The sequence below is a fragment of the Panthera leo genome, assembly GCF_018350215.1.
Source record: "Panthera leo isolate Ple1 chromosome Y unlocalized genomic scaffold, P.leo_Ple1_pat1.1 chrY_random_Un_scaffold_84, whole genome shotgun sequence".
Lineage (NCBI taxonomy): Eukaryota > Metazoa > Chordata > Mammalia > Carnivora > Felidae > Panthera > Panthera leo.
This window is the reverse complement of record NW_024962238.1, coordinates 164,140-188,688: the sequence shown is the minus strand read 5'-3', so window position 1 is coordinate 188,688 and position 24,549 is coordinate 164,140. Positions and strand designations below refer to the sequence as shown.

General features: G+C 37.3%; 1 protein-coding gene across 5 annotated transcripts in view; it reads right to left on the bottom strand.

The window, feature by feature from the left end:
* Window positions 1-24,549, bottom strand: part of LOC122212877 (gamma-taxilin-like) — a 131,304-nt gene that overhangs the window by 77,865 nt on the left and 28,890 nt on the right. For 2 of the 5 annotated variants that reach the window (XM_042926853.1, XM_042926854.1), the window contains exon 4: window positions 15,849-15,977. In XM_042926853.1, coding sequence (XP_042782787.1) covers window positions 15,849-15,977 — 129 coding nt within the window. Of the gene's footprint in view, window positions 1-1,247; window positions 1,601-9,301; window positions 11,155-15,848; window positions 15,978-24,549 lie in introns of those variants that run through there. The other 3 variants (XR_006199343.1, XM_042926855.1, XM_042926856.1) reach the window with 3 other exon arrangements.

Genomic DNA, 24,549 nt, shown 5'->3' with positions numbered 1-24,549 from the left:
CTTGCAGGTTAAGGACATTTTGTCCCTGTCCGTTTTCAGGATTCTCTCTTTATCTGTGTATTTTGCAAGTTTCACTACGGTACGTTGTGCTGTTGACATGTTTTTGTTGGTTTTGAGGTGAGTTCTCTGTGTCTCTTGGACTTGAATGTCTCTTTCCTTATCCAGGTTAGGGAAGTTCTCAGCTGTAATTTATTCAAATAAACCTTCTGCCCTCTTTTCTTACTGTTCTTCCTCTGGGACTCCTATAATACAGATATTGTTTTATTTTTATAAAATCACTAAGTTTCCTAAGTTTACCCTTGTGATCTAATAGTTTATTTTTATTTTTCCCATATTTTTATCTTTTTTTCACCTATTCCCTCCTATGCTTCCAGTGTGATTTTTATCCCAGTTATAGCATTCTTAATTTAATCACGACTAGTTCTTAGGTCTTTGATCTCTACAGCAAAGTTTTATATTATTTTTAAGCCCAACTACTAGTATTATGACTGTTGTTTTAAATTCTTGTTTAGATATATTGCTTACTTTTTGCTTTGAGCAAAGTCTCTGGCTGTGATTGTTCTTGGCCTTTCTTTTGGGGAGAATTCCTCTGTCTTGCCATTTTGTATAAGTGTCTAAATTTTGTGTGTTTTAAAAGTTTGATATGTTTCTTGTACTTAAGAGTATTACTATATTAAAGTAGGTCATACATTGTCCAGGGCCTGAAACTTCAGGAATGACTTCTGTGCTGTTGCCTTTTAGCTGTACTTTCCCATAGGTCAGTTCTCTGCAGAGCTTCTCCTTGCTTGCAGTTGTAGAGTGTTTGGAATTTAACTAGGTGTGTTTTAGTTTGTTTGGGGTGGGAACCCCTGATCGAAAAAAAATTAGGAAAGGAAAACAGAAAAAAAAAAAGAGAGAGAGAGAGAGAGAGAGAGAGAGAGAGAGAATAAAAAAAAAAAACTATAAGACTTATTCGAAAGAATAAAAGAAAAGAAAAACTGAGAGAGGAAGAAGGGAAAAGTAAATAATAAAAATGTCTGTATCAAAAAAAAGAGAAAAGAAAATGAAAACAACAAAGAAGAAACTATTAGCCTCATTACAAGAAAAAGAAAGAAGAAAGAAAGAAAGAAAGAAAGAAAGAAAGAAAGAAAGAAAGAAAGAGAGAGAGAGAGAGAGAGAGAGAGAGAGAGAGAGAGAGAGGGAGGGAGGGAGGGAGGGAGGGAGGGAGGGAGGGAGGGAGGGAGGGGACTGTAGGTGCTATTTTGAAGCACTTGATTTTAGTACACTTGGTGTATGGGGATGCTGACTGTGTTGGTTTTCTGGAGGGGAGGCTGGATGCTTTGGCTCTGAGACAGTCTTGCCCCAGCAAATATGCAGCTGTCGGCCATGGTGATTGGCAAGTGGGGTTAGGTGTAATTGGATATGCCTCCTCTGAGGGTTTCTATGTTGCTCTCTGAATTCCCACTGTGTTGGTGTTCCAGGGAAAATGGCACCACCCCAATCTCTCATACCTAGAACAGGGATCTTACATCCCCTGCTGTTCAGGCAGTCCTTCAGAATGGCTAAGGCAGTCATCTTGTCTGGTGCCACAACTCTCCTGCATTTTTTCTTTGGCATGTCGCTGAAATTTAACACCAAAGACTGCTTTTAAAAATGTTTATTTATTTTGATAGTATGGGAGGGGCAGAGAGAGAAAGAGAGAGAGAGAGGGAGAATTCAAATCAGGTTCTACACTTAGCACTGAGCCCAACATGTGGCTTGTTCTTACTATTGTGAGATCATGACCTGAGCCGAAACCAAGAGTCACATGCTTAACTGATTAAGCCACTCATGCACTCCAATATCCAGTCTTAATGGACTTAATGAACCTGCTCTTCTCCTCTGGATTAAAGTCTCTATCCCTGAGAAATAGCCCCATTCTTGAAAAGTGTGTAGAATCTATGGTGTAGCACTACTAAAAGGAGCAAAAAAGTACCCATGTAGGTGAATCTCTGTCCCCTGCTGATTATGTTGAGGTATGTCGTCTTTAAACCTACTTTGTTGAGGATTTTTATAATGAGTGGATATTGTACTTTGTCAAATGTTTTTTCTGCAGCTATTGAAAGGATCATAATGACTTTATTCTTTATTAATGTGGTGTACCCACCACGTTGATAGTTTTGCAAATATTTAACCACGTATGCAAAACAGGAAAAAATCCTGACTTGATCATGGTAAACGGTTCTTTTAACTAGTACTGTGAGTACTGAACGATCCCTTCATTCAAGGAATAAATTCTACCTGAGCATGGTGAATGTATTTTAATGTATTTTGAATTTGATTTACTGTATCTTGTTCAGAATTTGTGCATCCATGTTCATCAAAAATACTGGCCTGTAATTCTCCTTGTTAGTGAGGTCTTTGGTTTTGGTATCAGTGTCATGCTGGATTCATAGAATAATTTAGTTTTTACTTCCATTTCTATTTTTCTGGAATGGTTTGATAACTATAGTTACGTGTAAAATAAAGTTTTCTTTAAATGATTGGTACAACTTCTCTGGGAAATTACAGGATATCTGGCCCTGGACTTTTGTTTGTTAGGAGATTTTTGATTGCTCTTTTTATATCTTTGCTGGTAATCAGTCTGCTTATGTTTCATTTTCTTTCCTGTTTCAGTTTTGGTAGTTTATTTCAATAAGTTTATCCCTTTCTTCTAGTTTTCCCATTTGTTGGCTATACCTTTCCCTAATATTCTAATTGTGGGTATTTCTGTGCTGTTTTTTTTTGTGTGATTTCACCCATCTCATTTGTGATTTTATTAATTTGTGTCTTTTATTTATAAGTCTGGCTAGGTGTTTATCAATATTATAGATTCTTTCAAAAGAACTAGCTCCTAGTTTGTTGATCTACTTTATCCTTTTTAATTTCTGTATTATTTGGGTTTTGTTTTGTTTTTGTCTTATTTTATTTATTTTTTGTTTTGTTTTTGTTCTACTCCTTATTATTTGTCTTCTCCTCTTGGCTTTAGGCTTCATTTGTGGTTCTTTTTGTATTATCTTCAGGTGTAAGCTTAAGTGTTTTATTGAGATTTTTCTTGCTACTTCAGGTAGGCTTGTATTGCCATAGAATTTCCTCAGGACTGCTTTTGTTCCATCTGAAAGCTTTTGCACTATAGTGCATTCATTTTCATTTGTTTCCACATGTATTTTTTTTAATTTCTTCTTTAACTTCTTGGTTGACCTATTCATTGTTTAATAGCATGTTGTTTCACCTCCATGAATTTGTGGTCTTTCCACAATTTTTCTCATAGTGGACTTCAAGTTACATTGTCTTGTGGTAGGAAAACTTGCATGACCTGATATCAATATATTTGTACTTCTAAAGGTCTGAGTGTAAACTAGATGGGATCTATTCTGGAGGACATGCCATGTGCACTTGAAAACAATGGTTATTCTGCCATTTTAGGATGAAATGTTCAAATATATCTGTTAAATCCATCTTAGCCTACCAAGGCCTGCCCCCATGCACACTGAATGTGCATCCTCACTAGGATAAATCTGCCTGGGAAAGAGTGGCAGACCACTCCTCATGAGAATAAGCACAAAAGCCTTATATACACCAGGTCTACTGATCACAGAAAGTTTCAAAACTTCCACTCTAAGGGAAATAGGCTCGTGCTTCCATTTTTTTGGACCACTTCTTAATATAGCAATACTCCCACGAGCAGGAATATAATAGTATTTCCTAAAAATCACACAAATATACTGTGACCTAGACAAAAGACAAAATGGAGAAATCCATCATGAAAGAAAGAACAGGAAAACATAAAGGCAAGAGATTCAATCAATACATACTTAAGTAAGATATATGAACCGGAATTAAAAACAATTATATGGGTAGTAGGTATAAGAAAAGCATAGAAAACATCAGAGAATGCCTTACTGTATAGAGTAAAGATCTAAAAACTAGTCAGGTCATAATTTAAAATGTCATAACCAAGATGAAAATTCTCATGACTGCCATAACAATAAGGATGGCTGAAACAGAGGAAAGAATCTGACACAGAAGAAAAAAATTGTGGAAAACAATGAAAATGAAAAGAAAAGGGAAATGAAATTATTGGATCATGGATCATGAAGCTATAGGTAGGGAACTCAGTGACTCCTTAAATTATAATATTCATGTCATAGGAGTTCCAGAAGGAGAGAGAGCATAATAGTCACATGGTTTATTTGAGCAAATTATAACTGAAATTTCCCTGATCTGGGAAGGAAACACACAATCAAATCCAAGAACCACAAAAAACTCCCATTATATTCAACAAAAGTTGATCATTATTAAGACATATCATAGTCAAATTCACAAAATACACAGAGAAGGAAAGAATCCGAAAATAGCAAGAATAAAATGTTCTTACCCTATCAGAGAAGACAGATAAGGTTCCCAGAAGATATGTCCACAGAAAATTGGAAGGCCATTAGGTAGGGGCATGGCATATTCAATATACTGAATAAGAAACTTCTTCAGGCAAGAATACTTTATCCATCAAGGATGTCATGCAGAATAGAGTGCGAGATAAAAGTTTTCCCATACAAACAAAATTACAGGAGTTTGTGACCACTAAACCAGCCCTACAAGGAAAGGTAAAGGTATTTTTGAGAGGGGAGAAAAATAATGAAAAGTAACAAAGACTAGAAAAGAACAGACAATATCATTTGCTTCATTTTTCATGTACAGAAATGCAACAGATATCTATACATTGAGCTCATATCCTGTAACTTGGCAGGATAAATATTTTGGGGGGAAGTCCTTCAGGTTTTCTATAAACTATCATAGTGAAAGTCTGACTTATTCCTTGCTGATTTGCATGACTTTTCTTTTCGTTGTCTGACTGCTGAGGCAAACTTCAGGTAATGTGTTAAAAAGTAATAGTGACAATAGACATTTCTGTCTTGGTCCTGACCAGAGAGGAAAAACTGTCAGTTTTTATCCATTGTGGGTGATATTAGCTGTGGTGTTTTCATATATGGCCTTTATAATACTGAAGAATGTTTCCTAAGTTAGGAGTTTGTTTGTTTGTTTGTTTTTTCTCAGGAATGGATGTTGTACTTTGTTAAATGTTTTTTCTGCATCTATTGAGAGGATCATATACTTATTATTCTTTTAGAAATGTGGTTTATCACACTGAGTGACAGGAAAAATATTGAAGAATCCCTGCGTCCCAGGAGTAAATCCCACTTTGGCATGTTGAATACTTTTTTCTTGAACCCATGTTGATCAGGGATATTGTCCTGTGATTCTTCTTTTTAGCAGTGTCTTTGTTTTTGGAATCAAGGTAATGCTGGCCTCATAGAATGAGTTCAGAAGTTTTCATTCCATTTCTATTCTTTGGAATAGTTTGAAAAGAATAGGAAATAACTCTTCTTTAATTGCTGGTAGAATTCCCCTGCAAAGCCATCTGGCCCACGTCTTTTGTTTGCTGGGAAAATTTTTATTGTTCTTTCAATGCCTTTGATGATTGTGGGTCTGCTCAAATTTTCTATTTCTTCCTGTTTCAGTTTTGGTATTGTGTGAGTTTATAGGCATTTTTCTATTTAATCCTGACTGCTCAGATTTTTGGAAAATAATTTTTGTTACAATAATCTTTTATAATTGTTTGTATTTCTGTGGTTAGTTTTAATCTTGTCTATTTCATTTGCGATGTTATGCATTTAAGTCCTTTCTCTTTTATTTTGATAAGTCTAAGTTTTTTTCCCATTTTATGAATTCTTTTAAAAAACAGCTGTAGATTTCACTGATCTCTTCTACTGTGTTTTGTGCGTAGAGGTGGCTTCTATATTGTTTATTTATGTGCTAATCTTTATTATTTCTCTTCTTCTGCTGGATTTAAGCCTTATTGTGTGTTCCTGTTCTAGCTTCCTCAGGTGTAAGGTGATGTTATTTGAGATCATCTTGCTTTTGGAGATAGGCTTGTACTGGAGTAGAATTCCTCTTAGGACTACATTTGCTGCATTGCCAAGAGTTTGACTATTGTGTTTTCAATGTCATTTGCTTCCATGACTTTTTAATTTTGTCTTAATTTTTTGGTTAATCCATTCATTCTTTAGTAGGTTGTTCTTTAACCTCCTATGCATTGTCTTTCCAAATTTTTTCTTGTGCTTGACTTCAAGATTCCTAGTGTTGTGGCCTGAAACAATGCAAGGTATGATCTCAATCTTTTTCTCCATTTTGAGGGAAGATTTGTGAGCCAATATGTGATCTCTTCTAGTGAATGCTCCATGTGTACTTGAAAATAATGTGTATTCTAATGTTTTAGGGTGCAATGCTATGAATATATCTGTTAAGTATATCTGATCCAGTGTATTATTCAAAATAATTGTTTCCTTGTTGAATTTTCCCTACTGTTATTGTATTATTATGAATTAGTTTTTGTTAGTAAATTTGTATATACATATTTGTGTGATATAAAATAGGGGGGTTTTCTTGATGGAAAGACCCATTAATTATTTTATAATGTCCTTTTAAATTTCTTTTTACAGTCTTTACTTTAAAATCTCATTGTCTTATATAAGTGTGGCTACTCTGGCTTATTTTTGACATCCACTAATGGGTTTTGGTTTTTGATCCATTCTGATACCTTGTGTCTTTTGAGTAGAGAATTTAGTTCATTTACATTTAGGGTTGTTACTGAGAGATATGTGTTTAGTAGCATTCTGTTAGCTGTAAATTTGGTATTCCTGTGATTTTCTCTTTTCCTTTCTATTATTTTTTCCTGTTTCTCCTTTTTCCCCACTCAAAGAATCCCCTTTCATATTTCTTGCAGGTGTGATTTAGTGATCACATACTCCTTTATGTTTTGTTTGTCTAGGATACTCATTGTCTCCCTTTTACTCTGAACTATAGCCTTGCTGGATATATTCCTGGCTGCATATTTTTCTGCTTAGCAGTTTGAATATACCCTGCCATTCTCCTCTTGTGTGCCAAGTTTTTGTGAATAGATCTGGTCTCTCCTTGTATGTTAAAGGCTTTTTTACACTTGTTGCTTACAGAATTCTACCCTTGTCTGTGTATTTGACTATGATGTGCCTTACAGCAAGGTATTTTCTACAGTCCTCTAGGCTTTTTTCCAAGCCCAGCTAGAATTCTTATAATTATTGCTGCAAATTCTAGTTCAGACATCTTATGTATATCTGCATTGATTACATTCCTGACCATGTTTTTTTCCTGTTCTTTATTTTCGGATTAATTCCTTCATCTTGTAATGTTGGAGGGATCAAATAATAAAATAAAAATTGAAAAATAGAAAAAAATAATAAAGGAAGATAGATCTTGCATGTGTTTTGGTCTGCTTGTTAAAAGAAGCCTAATAGAAAAAAGAAAAGACAAATGATAAAATAGAACAGAACAGAATAGAATAGAATAGAAGAGTAGGATAGAGAATAGAATAAAAAATAAAATAAAATAAAATAAAATAAAATAAAATAAAATAAAATAAAATAAAATAAAATAAAATAAAATAAAACATTAAAAATAAATTTCTACCTCATTTAAAGGAAAAGAAAAGAGAAACAAAGAGAAACCAATATACAAACAAAACTCAAAGGAAGTTAGATCCTTATAACATCTAGGATCAGTAGAACTAGTGTGTGGAAAGGGTTTGTGCTATCTTCTGTGGGAGATGCCTGCTGCTCTGATAATCAGGCTGAATTTCCCTAAGGGAGATGTGCATGAAGGGCACAGGCAGACAGGGCTTGATGTAAAGACTCGTTCTCTACTTGGTGGATCTGTTTATCTCATTGAGGTTCACCAGTGCCAGTGGAATGGGGGTGAAAATGTTTTCACTTTGCTCCATTCTCTGGAGCAGAAAGTACATTCTCTCACAGATACACAATCCAGCATGCCTCCTTGTCCCTGTTTGTGTCTGAACTATCTATCTACCTAGTGGTGCCACCTTCCTGCATTTTATCTCAGGAATGACTGTGTTTCAGAACTCCACACTTTACAAACCTCTGTGGCTTGGACCCATACTGATCATCTGGGGAAGTATAGCTGCACTATGGCCAGTGCCCACTTGTCACAGGAAAAAGTTGAATGACCACACAGTGGCAATAACTTGGAGTTTATGGTAAAAGGCAACACATAGTGCCACCATGGCTTGCTGCCTGTGGGTGCCATCTTTGTTCCTGTACTAGTGAATGGGGCAACACTGTACTGGGTCTTTTGCTCATGGAGAGACCATACTACCTCTACCAAATGTAATCCAAACAGGGGAACAGCTTCTCCCCATGTGACCTAGGGCAATCTCATAACACAGAGCACATTCCAGGAGCTTCACCCTGCCTTCTCTCCAGAGAAACACAAGGCCCTGATGTTCAAAGCTTCAGACTCTGTACTCTGCTATTTATAAAATACTGCTCTTATTGAAACCCTCTCATTTCCACCCTGTCAATGGTTTGGGGGAACATTTTTCTTGTGCAGTTCCTTGCATGCATTTTTTTACTCTTTTTTTTCCCTTCACTTTCCTCTAGCTCACCTTTTGGTGTAAGGGATCCCTCACCACCGCAGCACCCACAGCTCTTTTCTCCCACAAGTCAACACTCTGCAATTCCTTCCTTCCATAGGTGGTCTTTCTGTTTGTGGTTGTGCATCTGTGTTCTCTAACACTTCCATAGATTCCTTTGGTGTTCAGAATTATTTGATACTTACTTAGCTATTTGGGGGAGGGGTAAGTTTAGGACACCCTAATTCTCCACCTTAATGTCCTCTTAACAAAAATTTTAATTTCCCTTTTATTACATATGTTATGTAATAACTAAATCGATGTTCAAGTATGTATCAAAAGTAAAGGGGAAAAATAAACTATAAATAAAGAAAAGAATTTTAAAATATATCCAACAAGCAATTCATATCCAAAATATACAATGAACTTATATACTGAAGTGGTAGTAGTAATAATAATGATAATAAAAGCAATAATAATAATTATAAAAATATGCAAAGACCATGAAGAGATTTTTTTCAGAAAAGAAATGCAGATAGCCAGAAGCTATATTCAACAGTGCTCAAAACAAATAATCGCTTAGAAATTCAAATCAAAACCACAACGATATATCACATTACCTTGTCTTATGACTAAACAAAAGACATAAAGCTTTGGTGGGATTATGGAAAAAGAACTCTGTTACACTGTTTCTGGGATTGCATATTAATACATACATTAGTGTAAACAGTATGAAGTGTCTTAAATTTTAAAAAAATACACATTAAATGAAATCAAGCAATGATGTTTCTGTGTATATATAAAAATACATTTTTAACAATATGTTGAAGAGCTAATTTCACTCCCATGTTCATTGCAGCATTCTCTATAATAAGCAAGATTTGAAAGCAATATAAATGTGCAGGCAAGGGTCTAAGATGGTGGTGGAGTAGGGGACTCTTAGCTCATCCCATCCCTTGAACACACCTGCATAATTATAAAATAATCCTAACTAGCATACAAATCAAACTGAGGACTGGCAGCACAAACTTACAACTAAAGGGGGAGAAAAAGTCAAATCAAAGATTGTAAGCATTGTTGATACATGGTTTGGGAGAGAAATGGATTACAGTTAATTAAGAGGGTAGTAAACTGTGGCTGTGGAGAAAGACAAGCGCCAGAGGAACACACAGGGGAATGAACAAGAAAAACATTTCACCGGATACATTGCCTAATAAAATGATAGGGGCTGATTTTTTTTAAGTCTTGCAACCATCAGGGTGTAAGAACTAGAGTTTTTAAGTTCAGCAGGCTTCACAGGGATACAGCCCTGAAGTCAATGCTCTAGTCCTACAGAGAACCCAGGTAAAGGACACTACAGCAGATGGCATGGAAATGGAGATCTGAAGAATGTTTGGCGCATATATGAGGGAGATTATTTGCTCTTCCTGGAGTATATCCCTGAGAGGAAGAGTTCAAGTAGATGCCTGTGTAGACAAAGGAGCTGGCCTGCACCATTTTCTCTCCTATCCATCAGCATAAACACAGAGCCACCTGGGGAAAGTAGCTCAGCACCAACACTTAGTGCCTAACTTGCTTGCACCAAAATACACACCACTGAACTCTAGTGTGAAAGTCGTTTTCAGTCAAGATTCCTGCAATGTAGTTTTACGGGATCTTACCCCTAGAATACCAGCCTAGCACCCTGCCCATGCCACACAGCTAAAGCCTGAGTTTTGAAAGCCATCAGGGTTGGCTGGAATACAGCCTGGAGAGCACTGTGCTGTGCCTGGAGAGGACAGCCAAGCGCCATTAAATGGACAATATAGAAATAGCAGTCTGAATAACACCTGGAAAAAATAGGAGGGTGAGTATTCCCTCTACTCAGAGTGCTTCTCGAAAGGCAGCATGAAAGGAGGTACCATCATGGGGAAAGGGGTGTTGACTGGTGCCATTTTCCATCATCAAACCTCAAAATACACACATAAAACCCTGCAGTAAGCAGCACAATGCCAACACTAACTGCCTAGTCCACTTACATCAGGAGCCACAACCCTGAGCTCTGGTGATACTGCCCTTTTTGGTCAAGTTTGTCTCAGTCCCATTGTGGTGGGCATATCCACAGCACATCTCCTAACCAGAGAATTCTACAGGGATTCAGTTGTTGTAGAAGTAGTATCAGATCTCATTTAACAAGCAAGGCAGAACATACCTAGTTCTGGCCAGAACTATCTGGTCAAGAACCATACACTGTCAACTGCAGGCAAGGAGAGCTTCTTCAGAAGACAAGCCAAGGGATAGAGAACCCAAGAGCAGAGCATACACAGAACATACCAGAGACACCTTGTATGCACCAGGCCATGATCACTATAAGAGTTATTTAAGAAGCCAGAACTCTCAGGAGCAGGAAAATAAAGGGCTTTTCTAACACCCAAAGGAAGACAAAGACTTAGACAAAATGCTAAGATGGCATTCATCCATCCCAAATTAAAGAAAAAGATAGTCATCACCAGAAATCTAAGCAAGACAGGTATAAATAACATGCATGATGGATAATTTAAAGCAACAATCATAATAATACTCACTGGGATTCAGAAAAAAATGGGGAAGGCTGCAGCAAGGCCTTTACTCCAGAGATGAAGAGTTAATAACAATCAGTGGGAAGTGAAAAATACAATAACTTAAACTGGAAATAAACTTGATGCAAGGAACACAAACTGGAAGAAAAAAGGAAGAGATAAGTATTATAGATGCAATATATGGAAAATAATCTGAGAAAAATAGAGAAAGAAGAGTTATAGAACACAAAATAGACTTAGGTAAATCAGTAATGCCATCAAATTAAAAAAAAAAATTTGTATTATAGGAATTCCAGAAGAGAGAGAACAGGGACTGAATTTCAAGATACAACAGCTGAAATTTTTCCTAATTTGGGGAAGGAAACAGACATCTAGAATCCAGGAGGCACAGACAATTCCCATTAAAAGCAATAAAAGCATGCTGACACTAAGACATTTTGAAACTAAATTTGCAGAATATATCCCTAAATAAAACCTCTCAACAGCACCAAAATAAAGAATATCAATATTTTTCAAGGGAAGATGCATAAGGCTAGCTACAGATGTCTAAGCATAAAACTGGAATGCCAGAAGACAGTGGCGTGACATATTCAAAGTGATGGATGAAGGGAGAGGTGCTGAATGGGAAATACCACAGCCACAAAGACTCTATCCAATAAGGATATACTGCTGAGTAGACTAAGAAATAAAAGACTTTCCCAAACAAACTAAAATAAGAATTTCATGACCACTAAACCAGTCATGCAAAAGTATTAAAGGGGAAGGGGAATCCAAGAGGAAAGGAAAGATGAAAAGTGACAAAACAAGAAAAGAACAGATTAAAACTCCAGAAACATTGATAAAATAAATAATAGAATGGCAATACATACATATCTATCCATAATCACTCTGACTGTAAATGGACTAAATGCACCAATCAAAAGATGCAGGGTGTCAGAATTGATGTAAAACCGGGACCAATCTATATGTTGTCTATAATAGACTAATTTTAGACCTAAAGTCACCTTAATATTGAAAGTAAGGGGATGGAGAACAATTTATCATGCAAATGGAAACCAAAAATAATCCAGAGGAGCAATCCTTATATAAAACAAACTAGACTGTAACAAGACATGAATAGTAAAACAGATTATCCAACAAAAATATCTAGTAACCTTAAAACTTATGTCCCCAACTTGAGAGGACCAAATATATTGCATAAGTTAATAACAAACATAAACAAATTGATGGCAATAAAATAACAGTGGTGAACTTTAACATTGCACTTACACAATGGACAGATCACCTAGGCAGAAAATTAGCAAGGAAACAATGGCTTTGAACTACATGATGGACAAGATGGACTTAACAACATATATTCAGAACATTGCATCCTAGAGCAGCAGAATACACATTCTTTTCAAGTGCACATGACACATTCTCCAAAATAGTTCACAAACTAGCTCACAAATCTTTCCTCAGTAAGTCCAAAAATATTGACATCATGCATGCACATTTTCTGACCATAACACCATGAAACTTGACATATACCACAAGACAAAAGTTGGAAAGGCAAAAAATGAATTGAGGGTATATTACATGCTACTTAGTTAATAGTTCAACCAAATATTAAAGAATAAATTTTTAAAATCCATGGAACAAAGTGAAAATAAATACACAACACTCTAAAACACTTGGGACAGAGCAAGACAAATTCTGAAAGGGAAGTATATAGCAGTAAAGGCCTACCTTAAGAAGCATGAAAAATCTCAAATAAACGAACAAAATTTACATTCAATAAAGATAGAAAAAGAACAACAATGAAGTCCAGAGCCTGCAAATGGAAGGGAATAATAAAAATTAGAGCAAACAGAAATGATGTGTAAAGTAAACAAACAAACAAAAACAAAATAGAACATATCAATGAAACAAGGACCTGGTTCTTTGTAAAAATTAACAGATTTGAAAAAAAAATCCTAGGGATGCTTATCAAAAAGATAAAGGTCACATATAAAACCACAAATGATAGAGGAGAAATAAGGAACACCATAGAAATACAATTATAAGAGAATATTATTAAAAAAATATATGCCAACAAATTGAACAACCAAGAAGTAACAGACAAATTCCTAGAAACTTGTAAAATACCAAAATACTGAAACAGGAAGAAATATAAACTTTAATGATTGAGAACTAGCAAATATATTAAGTAAGGAAATAAAAGTACCTGAAAACATTATGGCGGTTCCTCAAAAAATTCAAAATAGAACTACCTTACGAACCAGCAATTGCACTACTAGGTATTTATTCGAAGAATACAAAAATGTTGATATGAAGGGGCACATGGACCCCAATGATATAATGCACTTCTTCATCGCTTGTTATAGACCTGGTTTAATATCTAGTTTCTTATGTTTTGGATTTTAGCCTTTTGGACACGTATCAGCCCCTAATCTCATTGTGTTGATTTTCACTTCCTTGAAGATGAGTGAGTTTGAACATCTTCTCATGTGTCCGTTGGCCATCTGCGTGTGCCTCTGTGCTTCCTGGATTTTGATGTCTGTGTCTTTCCCCAGTCTAGCAAAGTTTTCTGCTATGATTAGCTCACATAACCCTTCTACCCCTATTTCTTTCTTCCTCTTCTGGGACCCCTATGATTCTGATGTTTTTCCTTTTTATGAGTCACGGATTTCTCTAATTCTTAAATCATGCTCTTTCAACTTAATCTCCCTCGATTTTTCTGCTTTGTTTTTCTCCATAAGTTTGTCCTCTATATAGCTGATTCTCTGTTCTGCCTCATCCATCCTTGATGCTGCTGCATCCATCTGTGATTGAAGCTCAGTTATAGCATTTTTAATTTCATTCTGGCTATTTTTTACTTCTTTTATCTCTGCAGAAAGGGATTCTAGTCTACTTTCGACTCCAGCTACTATTCTTGTTATCATGATTCTAAATTCTGGCTGAGACATATTGCTTGTATCTGTGTTGGTTAAATCCCTGGCTGTCGTTTCTTCATGCTCTTTCTTTTGGGGTGAATACCTTCGTTTCCTCATTTTGAAGGGAGAAAAGGAATTAATTGGGTACAAAAATTGAAATTAAAAAAACTAAAATTAAAAAATAGTAAAATTAAAAACACATACATACACACAAAAAATCGAATAAATGATGCTCGATTCTAGGCGTGTTTTGTCTGGGTGCTGAAAGTGGTTTGACAGATTAAAGGGAAAAAAGTGAGAGGGGGTAGAAAAAAAAGAAAAAGGAAATCATTTGAGAATTTGAAAAAATGAATACACTGAAGTAGACTAAAATTAGATGATGGGATAAAATAGAATTTGAAAAAATTTACACAAAAGTAAAGAATATAGTAGAAAAAATTTGAAGAAAAATACTTTTAAAAGAAATTGAAAGTAAAAATGAAGTCTTTATCTTTCTGCATTCAAGAAATAGAAAATAAATGAAAAAGAGAAAAAAGAAAAATAAAAGAAAAAGAAAATGTTAAAAAATTAAAAAAAGTGAATACACTGAAGTAGACTAAAATAAAATGATGGAAGTGAAACAGAATTTGAAAAAATTTACACAAAAGTAAAAAGTGTAGTAAAAAAATTAAAGAAAATATTTTTAATAGAAGTTGAAAATAAAAATAAATTTTTCTCTTTCTGTATTCAAGAAAAAGAAGTGAAAAAGAGAAAAGAAAGAAAATTGAATAGATGGGCCTGCTAACAGATTGAAATATAACTGACATTACTTTATTTTCCCCTAGAAGTCAGACTTATGAAGTGCTTTATAGTCCATAAACTAAGCGGGCGGTGAGACTTTTGTTCCTGAAAAGTGAGGTTGGCCCTTGGGTGGGCCCCAGTGTAATGTCTCCTTTCTCCACTAGATGGTGCTGCTACCATTCTGGGGTGGAGTGTTTTGGTACCCTTAGGTGCATATGTGCATGCGCAGGAGAGGTGAAAATGGCATCACCCAGCTACCCAGTCTCTAGTATCTGAACTCAGTTCTCCCCAATCAGCAATAGTGAACCTGTCCTCTGTATTCAGCTTTAGATAACTCTCATTCTAAACAAATGTCCTATTTATATTCATGGAAATATAAAATTGAAGAGTGGGGCAAAAAACCACTGTGGCTTACATAGGGACTCACTTAAAAATGCTGAAAATCACAAAACAGATTTGGACCAGAAGGTTAAATTTTCACCCAACATAAATTTGCTTCCTGTAACTGTCTCCCTCATCCTACATTCTTCAGATCTTGTCTCTGACCTTTCAGAAGACTGTGTGACTCTTTGGACCTTGGCCTCAAATCCCTCTTCCACAATATGGCTATTTTATCACACAATCCTCTGGATCTGTCAAGAAACCCATTGATCACTGAGCTGCCTCTGTTCATTGCCCTTTCATGACAAGAAATACAAAAACCACCCCAACTCAATCCGCAGGTTGTATGCCTTCCAATGCAGGACATGCAGTTACTTATGTAAAGGCTGAAAGTAAGAAAATAATGTTAGCAGAGCCTGTGAAAACACAAGGTACACTTCCTTTCACTTCACCTACTTCTCAGGGTTCTGTAATCACACTCCATCATCTCCAATCCTTCCCAGGTAGAGTCCCTTTTAAATGCATCTACTCTCACCACAGACATGTTGTCTGGACAGCTTCAAATATTAGACATTACAATATTATTTTATTCCCATATAGAAGATCTTACCAAATGTAGAAAAGGGCTAGAAAGATTAGTGGCCATTCATAATCCTATTCATAGGGAATTTAACTGGTTTGTAAAAGATGTTCTTTTCATCCATGATTACTGCAATTATTTTCCAAGTTATGTAGCCTCTTTGGAAAGTCACTTACTTGGGAAACTGTTGGCCAGACACCCTCCCAGGGCCTCTTGAAAATGACCAGGAAACAGCTCAGTTGGAGGTTTATATCAAAGTCTGGGAGAAACAGTTGTAGAAGCTTTATTCCCAAAGGTAACCTGTTCTAAGAGAACATAAACCATTCAGAAATAAGGGTAGCATCCCAAAGTTTTTCTACAATAGTTTATACAGGCTTTCCAAAGACACACTGCATTAAACCCCAAGCAAGGCTCATGAGCATTGAAATGTTTTCCTTTATGCATTAGCTAGAAATCTTTCCCCTTACATGAAGGAACAAATCCAAAACAGTGTAGGTGAGGTGGCAAAAAACTCTCAACATTATATCCACTATTACCCAATTCTTTGAAAACAGCTAATGGGAAAGGGTGAAACAGGAAGCAAGGAGAGAGACACGCGGATAAAAGAAATAAAAATAAATAAAAAGCAAAAATCCTTGCCTTCCAAATTGTTTTTTAAGCAGAAAAATTACTCTGAAATGTAATTTATGAAATTAACTCAGAAATTACTCTGAAAATGAGTCAGAGCCCACTAACCAACTACTGAACCCACCCTGTCTCAGGATGTTTGTAAACCCTATAAAAGACTGAACATTGGAAACACAGTTGCTTCCCACTTAAAAAAATAAGAAAAAGAAAAGGTAAATAACAAGGACCCATTGCCTAGCACATATAGCAAATTCAATTCTCACATTCTAGGAGATCATTTCCCAAGAAGACAAGCTGAGAGAATCAGCTGGTCTTTGCCGTTCTCTCAAAAATTATCATTACACTCAAGGGATAAAGAACTGGTTGCTTTTCTTCCTAGTTTTACTGAGAAATAATTGATATATATCACTGCATAAGTTTAAGGCACACACGATGATCTGGTTAACATACATTGCGAAAGGATGACAGTAAGCTTAACAATATCCATCTTCTCATACAGATATAATAAAAAGAAAACAAACAAAAAATAATAATTATCTTTTTGATGAGAATTCCTAGGATCTAGTTTCTTAACAACTTTCCTGTATGTAGTATATCAGTTTTAGTTCGAGTCACTGTGTCATGCTGTATACCCCTATTACTTATTTATCTTATAACTGAAGGGTTGTACTTTCTGACTACTTCCCTTCCCTTTCATTTGGGCCTCTGGTAACCACAAATCTGGTCTCTTTTTCTATTAGGTTGTAATTTTTGTTGGTGTTTGTTTTTCAGATTTCTCATATAAGTGAAATCAAACAGTATTTCTCTTTCTCTGTCTGACTTCACATAATGTCCATGTCCATCCATATTGTCCGAAATGCTATGATTTTTTTGTTTGTTATGACTCAGTAACATGCATTGCGGTTTTTTGTGTGCGTGGGTGTGTATCACTGCTTTATCCACCTATCCATTGATGGACACATAGATTGTTTCTATGTCTTTAATATAATAATTAATGCTGTATGAATCTAGGAGTGTACATATAATTTTGAGTTAGTGTTTTTGTTTCCTTTAGATAAGTACCCAGAAGTTGATTGCTGGATCATGTGGAAGTTCCAATTTTAACTTTTTGAGAAACCTCCATAATGTTGGCCACAGTGTAAGTTCACCATCTTACATTTCCACCAGCACATAGGGAGAAACTGGATTTCTTAACTGGTGAAACTTTCTCTATCACCCACTTGGAGTATTTATCTCCCACCCATCAACCCTAATGGCTGACTTAAACTGATGAGAGTCTTTCTGGGAAACCCAATTTTTGACCCACATCTCAGACCACTGTGATATCTGTAGGCCCTTTTCATAACCACCATCCCTTTCTAGTATCCCAATTCCTCACCAGTAAATCTCTCATGGAGGGAGGTGTGTTATCTACAATGTAATGCCACCATACAGTGTAATAGTAAGGGTGATTTTACTCCTCTTCTCTCAGACCAAACTAAAGATTGTTACTTTCCCTAATGGGGACCAATCTTGATTTAGAATCCTCTGAGGAGTACCCAGAAAAAAAAAGATTTCCCAATTAATCTTTGCAAATGTGGTTGGGTTACTGCTAAATGCAAAACCTGTACACTATTTCATTGAAAGGGAATAAAACTTTCCCATCAGTGTCCCCAAAGCCTCTGTCATGATATGTAGAGTGAGTAAGTGAACCTATAGTAGACTCTGCCTGCAATCCAGTATTCCTACATTTACCTCCTTAGCCTAAAATATTACAAACTTACCAATGAAAAAGGAAGGAAAGTTTGATTCAAGAGGGAACCAAGCCTGCTCATTTATACAAGTTCTCTCAATTTCTCTTTGCATTTATATATAAAGGAAGACAATTGTGAGTCCCTCTCAATATTTTGGCAAGTTCTTTATACTGATTTTGACTCTGTAACCTTTACCCAAGACTTCACTCTCATTCAGTATGTTGTTGACATTTTCCTCTCTAAGTAAGTAACTCACTTATATAAAAATGTATACCCCAAAATTTAAAACAGGTACTCAAACAAATACTTGTACACAAATGTTCTTACCAGAAGAATTCACAAGCCAAAAGTGTGAAATGGCCTTATAATTAATCATCTGACAAATAGATGAACAAAACGAATTATGTGCATACAATGGAACATTTTTCAGTCATAAAAAGGAGTGAAGCTCAAATACATGGTACAAGGTAGATGAACCTTGAAAACAATACACCAAGTAAATGAGGCCAAAAATAACAATACTTCTTGAATGATTCCATGTATACAAAATATCCAGATAGGTAAACTCATAGAGACAGAAAATTGGTTAGTTATTGCCAGGTCCTAGAGGAAAGTAGAGCTACAGAATGACTGCATAACAAGATATCCTTAAACGGGTGGAAAAGTATGTGAAAATACTGTGAAAAGACTAAATGCCACAAAATGTATATAATAAAATGGTGACTTTATGTGAATTTCACTTCACTAAAAAAATAAATAACTGAGTATCTATGTTCTTATAAGATAAAAGAAGTTCAGTAAGAGTATTGCCAAAGACAAGTTAATTATGAAGACATACCAGTCATAAATGCTGTTGCACCTAATGTTGAAGTTTTGAAATATATAAAGTAAGTGACAGATTATATAAGAAAAATAGATACATTCAGTAGATTTTAGTACTGTTATCCCAACAAAAGTTAGGCCAAATATACACACATAGAAAAGTAAATATTGGGGATGCCTTGGTGGCTCAGTTGTTAAGCATCTGATTCTTGATTTAGGCTTAAGTCATAATCTCACAGTTGGTGGGATTGAGTGCAGAACCTGATTTGGAGACTGTCTCCTTCTCTCTTTGCTCTCCCCTGCTTGTGTGTCATAGACTCTAAGTCTAAAGTACTCTCTGAGCCAGCAAGAGAGTGGGACACAGTATTAAAGTGAGGTGTGTGTGTGTGTGTGTGTGTGTGTGTGTGTGTGTGTGTGTGTGTGTGTATACAGGTTTTGTTCACATATCTCTTTCTAGGCCAGGCCTCCTATCTAAATTCTTTCAGGCAGTTAAGGAAGATGTAAAAATTGGTAAAAAGCTTTGCCTAACTTGGCTTTAACTGGCTTTAGCTCAAAATAATTCATTGTCAGATTAGCATATTTTGGGATGAAATAGTCTACTCTCTTTAAACACACAAAGGTATTTATAACCACACATCATTGAGAGAAACGCATATGAAAATCATGATGGGATACCACTCACATATATTAGATGTGTGTAATGAAAAAAAATAGGGATTAACAATTGTTGGGAAGGCATCAAGGAATTGGAAACTTGTGTATTGCTATTGGGAATATAAAACAGTACGGCTGTTATGGAAAATAGTACGTGGTTCTACAAAATGTTAACTATATAACCCAGCAATACCACTTCCGGTATCCTCAAAAGAACTAAAAACAGAGACCAACCAGAAATTTCTATAACAACATTTATAGCAGCATTATTCCTAATAGTCAAAATGTGGAAATGACCCAAATGCCCTTGAACTGATAAAATGAATAAATTGTTTGGCCATCAAAAGAAAGGAAATCCTGCCATATCCTGTAAGATTGGTGAACCTCAGAAATATTTTGTAAGTAAAATAAGCCACATATAAAAAGTCAAATATATGATTCCGTATCTACAAGAAAATTTCCCGTCCCTTCTATGTTCCTTGGCTGGTCTAACAATTAAGTTGATACAGACAAATTAAGATACAGGAGAAGAAAAATTAATTTTATACATATGGGGGCCCAAAAGATATGAGACTTAAGAGGTAGCTGGGAAATTGAAGCTTATATAACATCCGGAGCTAAGTATAAGTGTAGGTATGGAGATGCAATGGAGACGAAGGACATTAACAGAAAGGCAGCAATGTTTGGGCAATGAGAGCTTCCCTGTTATACAATGGAAGTTTCTTAGGTATCTCTGGCAATACCTCTATTCCTGATACAGGTTCTCTGTCCAACGTGTAAATTTAGGTGGTAGAAGTGAAGGTAAGGAGCTTTTCCTGAATATGCTGGGTTTTTACTGCCTTTAGCTCCAAATAATTCTTATGCCAAAGAGACATATTCTGGAGTGGCAAAATCCACTCTCCTTCAGTACCTAGAATAGAGAAATTCATAGTGACAGAAAATACAATACATGGGCTAAGAGTTAGAGGTAACTTGGAGTTACTGTTTAATTGATACAGAATTTCTGTTCAGAATTATGAAAGAGTTTTAGAAATGGATGGTAGTGAAGGTTGCACAACATTGTGAATGTTCTTAATGCTCCTGAACTGTACACTTAAAATGGATGTGGTAAGCATTCTGTTATGTGCATTTTACGAAATGTAAAATAAGACAACACAGAAGTGGAGGGAAACAATATTGACACAGAAACTTTATGTAAGATATTCTACTGAACAAGAACTCTACTATTCTACTAATCTACTGAAAAAAAGAAAACCTCACCAAAGACCAGTCTGGGAACACATGAAAGAATAAAATATAAGTCTAGTGAAAAACGAAAGTTCTGAAAAGGTAAGGAGTATGGGAGAAATTAGTCCTGCTACTTCTGAAACATAATTCAAAACCTGTATAATTAAACACCTGGTTCTTACACATTCAGAGACAGAAAGGAAAAATAAATCAAATGACATGAATGCTTTCCAGTGGAACAGAATTAAGTGTCCAAAAATCACACATGTACATGTGTAAATTTAATCCACTACAAAGGTGGTATTTTGACCAACTGGGCATAAAAAATGGACATTTCAGTAAATAGTACTGAGATTAAAGGACAGTTATTTGAAAGCAAATGATAAACCATAATACATACACTTCACATACAAGGCACTTAACTTTACTCACCATATAGAAAACTCTCATAGAGGCCAATGGCAGAGGACTCCCCGAGACGGGCTACTTTGGCACAAAGATTATTTCTAATTAAAAGCAGTCAAAACCAAATAGACTCAGCAAAAGTTTTTTTTTTTTTTAATGTTTGTTTACTTTTGAGAGAGAGAGAGAGAGAGAGAGAGAGAGAGAGAGAGAGGCACGAGCTCATGAGGGATACAGGGAGACACAGAATCCAAAGCAGGCTCCAGGCTCTGAGCTGTCAATGCAGACCTTGACGTGGGGTTCAGACTCACAACTGTGAGATCATGACCTGAGCTGAAGTCCGTCGCTTAACCAACTGAGCCACCCAGGCGTCCCAACTCAGCAAAAGTTTTTGACCCTCTTGTCTCCCTCAGCTGACTCAACACAACTTAGATGGAGCAGCTGCTCCTAGAAGGAGCAATCTGCATAGATAACTACATTATGATAAGAACAAGGGGTGGAAGACAGAGATTGAAGGAGGGGAAAACAAGGAGGAATTCAGCAAAGCCTTTTTGTTAAAATTCCTATGCCCCATTGTCTGTATGAGGCCCTGCAAACAGTTGCTTAACACATATCTACTCTTTATCTTTTTTCCTGTGATTTGCACACCTTCCCTTTGAAAGCCCAGACTCCTACCTGCTTCTCCTTAGTGCAGAATGATGTATGTCACATATATCCAGTCTTTCAATTTTGTGTTGGTGTGGAGTCCCCATGTATATGAAATTGAATTTGATGTTTTTTCCTGTTACTCTCCTCGTATCAATCTGATTCACAGTCCAGCTAGAAGGATCTTGAAGGGGACATGGAATTCCTTCCTCCCCAACAATGTTATGGAAGTTCACTCAAACAGAAAAGAAAAGGGAAAAAAAAAAACCCACCCTAGAGGAGCTAAGACGGAGGTGTGGTAGGAGGACCCTAGGCTTGCTTTGTCCCTCGAACACAGCTAGATAACCATCAAATCATTCTGAGTACCCACGAAAATGACCTGAGGACTGACAGAAACAAACTCCACAAGTAGAGAGAGACAAGAGGCCACACGAAGAAAGGTAAGAAGTGCAGAGACATGGTTCGGGAGGGAAACAGACTGCAGGTGCTGCAGAGTGCAGAGAACCCTAGTCACAAAGAAGGGTGAGAAAGAGGCACACTCAGGGGAAGACACAGGAACATTTCCCCAAAGGCACTCACTCCACAACGAGAGGGGGTGAATTTTGTGAGCTTTTGTAAACAGTGGGGTTCAAAGCCTGGAGTTTCACAGGTCCCCAGGATAGCTGGGATGGAGATCTGAGGACGGTGCCCTACTCCTGGAGAGAAGACAGGCAAACAACTTCTGGGCAGATGGCATGTTCTAAGGATCACCTCAGTGGGCAGGGAGAGACTGCTGGTTTGTTTTGGAACACATCTGTGAGGCGTGGCATTGCCTCTGTGGAGACAGAGGAGCTGGTGGGCACCATTTCCTCTGCTCCTGAGCGGAGGTGCAGAGACACATCCTCAGGGCAGCTAACCACAACACTGCACAGCAGGCTTGCTCCAAATCCCACACCCTTGTGCTCTGGTGTGACTGCCCTTCTGTACCAAACCTGCATCTGTCGCAGCACAGCGAGAACCTTTCCCAGAGGACCGGTGCCAATCTCCCCAACACCAGGACCCTGAAGTTTGGAAGTTTAGAAGTCAGCAGAGCTGGCTGGGGTAAACCCCAAATGCACTGTGCTCCTCTGGGCCGGCAAGTAACGCGGAATAGACAGAAAACAGCAATCTGAAAGACACCTAGACACATGAGGGGAAAGTATTCACTCTTCTTCGGGGGGACTTCCCTGAGAGCATAAGCATGAACTCCTCTCTCCAGAAACAAGGGACCTGGCTAGGTCCCATTTCTGTCCCCCCGCCCCCACCATAAGCCACTTCAGTAAATAGCACAGTGCCCACACAGTGGATGCCTGACCTGCTAACACCGAGTCCTGCCCCCCTGCACTCTGCTGGCACCGCTTCTGTGCATAGAAGCCAGTGCAGGGGGCGCCTCCCCCAGAAGACCAGCACACATCCCCCACACCCCACGTGTACCGACCATTGAGTTGTGCAGGACTTCAGTTCTAGTGGAACTAGCATCAGGTCTCTTTTACCATGCCTGCTTAAAAACTTACCCCACTCTGGCCAAGGACCCAACACTGTCCACTGCAGGTAAAGAGAGCATCTGCAGATGACTGGCCTGAGGGATAGAGCAGCCACAGCAGAGCAGCAGAGCACACCAAGCATACACCACAGACATTCCCTGAAGCATGAAGTCCTGCACACTGTATGACTGGTTCTTCATAAAGCCTTTAGTCTCACTGTGTGGGCACCGTGGGCACTGTGGGCACAGGAAACATACCAGGCTTTTCTAACACAGAGAAGAAGACAGAGACCTAGACAAAGTGCCAAGGAGAAGGAATTCATCCCCAAAGAAACAACAAGATAAGGTCACAGCCAGAGATCGAACCCCAGCAGATGTAAGTAACATGCCTGGTGGAGAATTTAAAGCAACAACCATAAGGATACTGGCTGGACTTGAGAGAACAATGGAAGACATCAGGGGCGCCTGGGTGGCTCAGTCGGTCAAACGTCCAACTTCGGCTCACGTGATGATCTCGTGCTCTGTGAGTTCCAGCCCGACGTCGGGCTCTGTGCTGACAGCTCAGAGCGTGGAGCCTGCTTTGGACTCTGTGTCTCCCTCTCTCTCTGCCCCTCCCTTGATCATGCTCTCTCTCTCTCTCTCTCAAATAAAGAAGGAAATAAGTAAGTAAGTAAGTAAGTAAATATATAAATAAACAAACAAACATTAACAATTTCTTTTAGAACTTTTAGTAGAAGGGAGGAGGACATCAGGGAGGCCACCTTGATAAAGCAGTTATAACACAATCATTCAGAAATGAAAAAATAAAATAACAGCTTCATAACAGGCTAGATGGAAGGACCACAAGGCCGGAAGAAGCAGACGGATGAACAAGTGATACGGAAGATAGAGTTATGGAAACTAAAGAAGGTGACAGAGGAGAGAGAGAAAGAAGAATTGTGGTGACAGATTTAGGGAACTCAGTGACTCCATCAAATGTAATAACATTCATATACTAGGAGTCCCAGAAGAAGAGAGAAAAAGGAGGAGAGAACATTTATTTGAGGAAACAAAACATCACATTCAGTGATAGGGAAAAGACAGCGCGTCCACGACAGAACTCCCATCAAAATTAACAAAAGTAGGACAACTCCAAGACGTACTGTAATTAGAGATACAAAAAAAATAGGGACAGAGAAAAAGTGTTAAAATCAGCAAGACAGGGGTGTGCCTGGGTGAGTTAGTCCGTGGAGCGACCAACTCTGATTCTGGCCCAGGTCATGATCC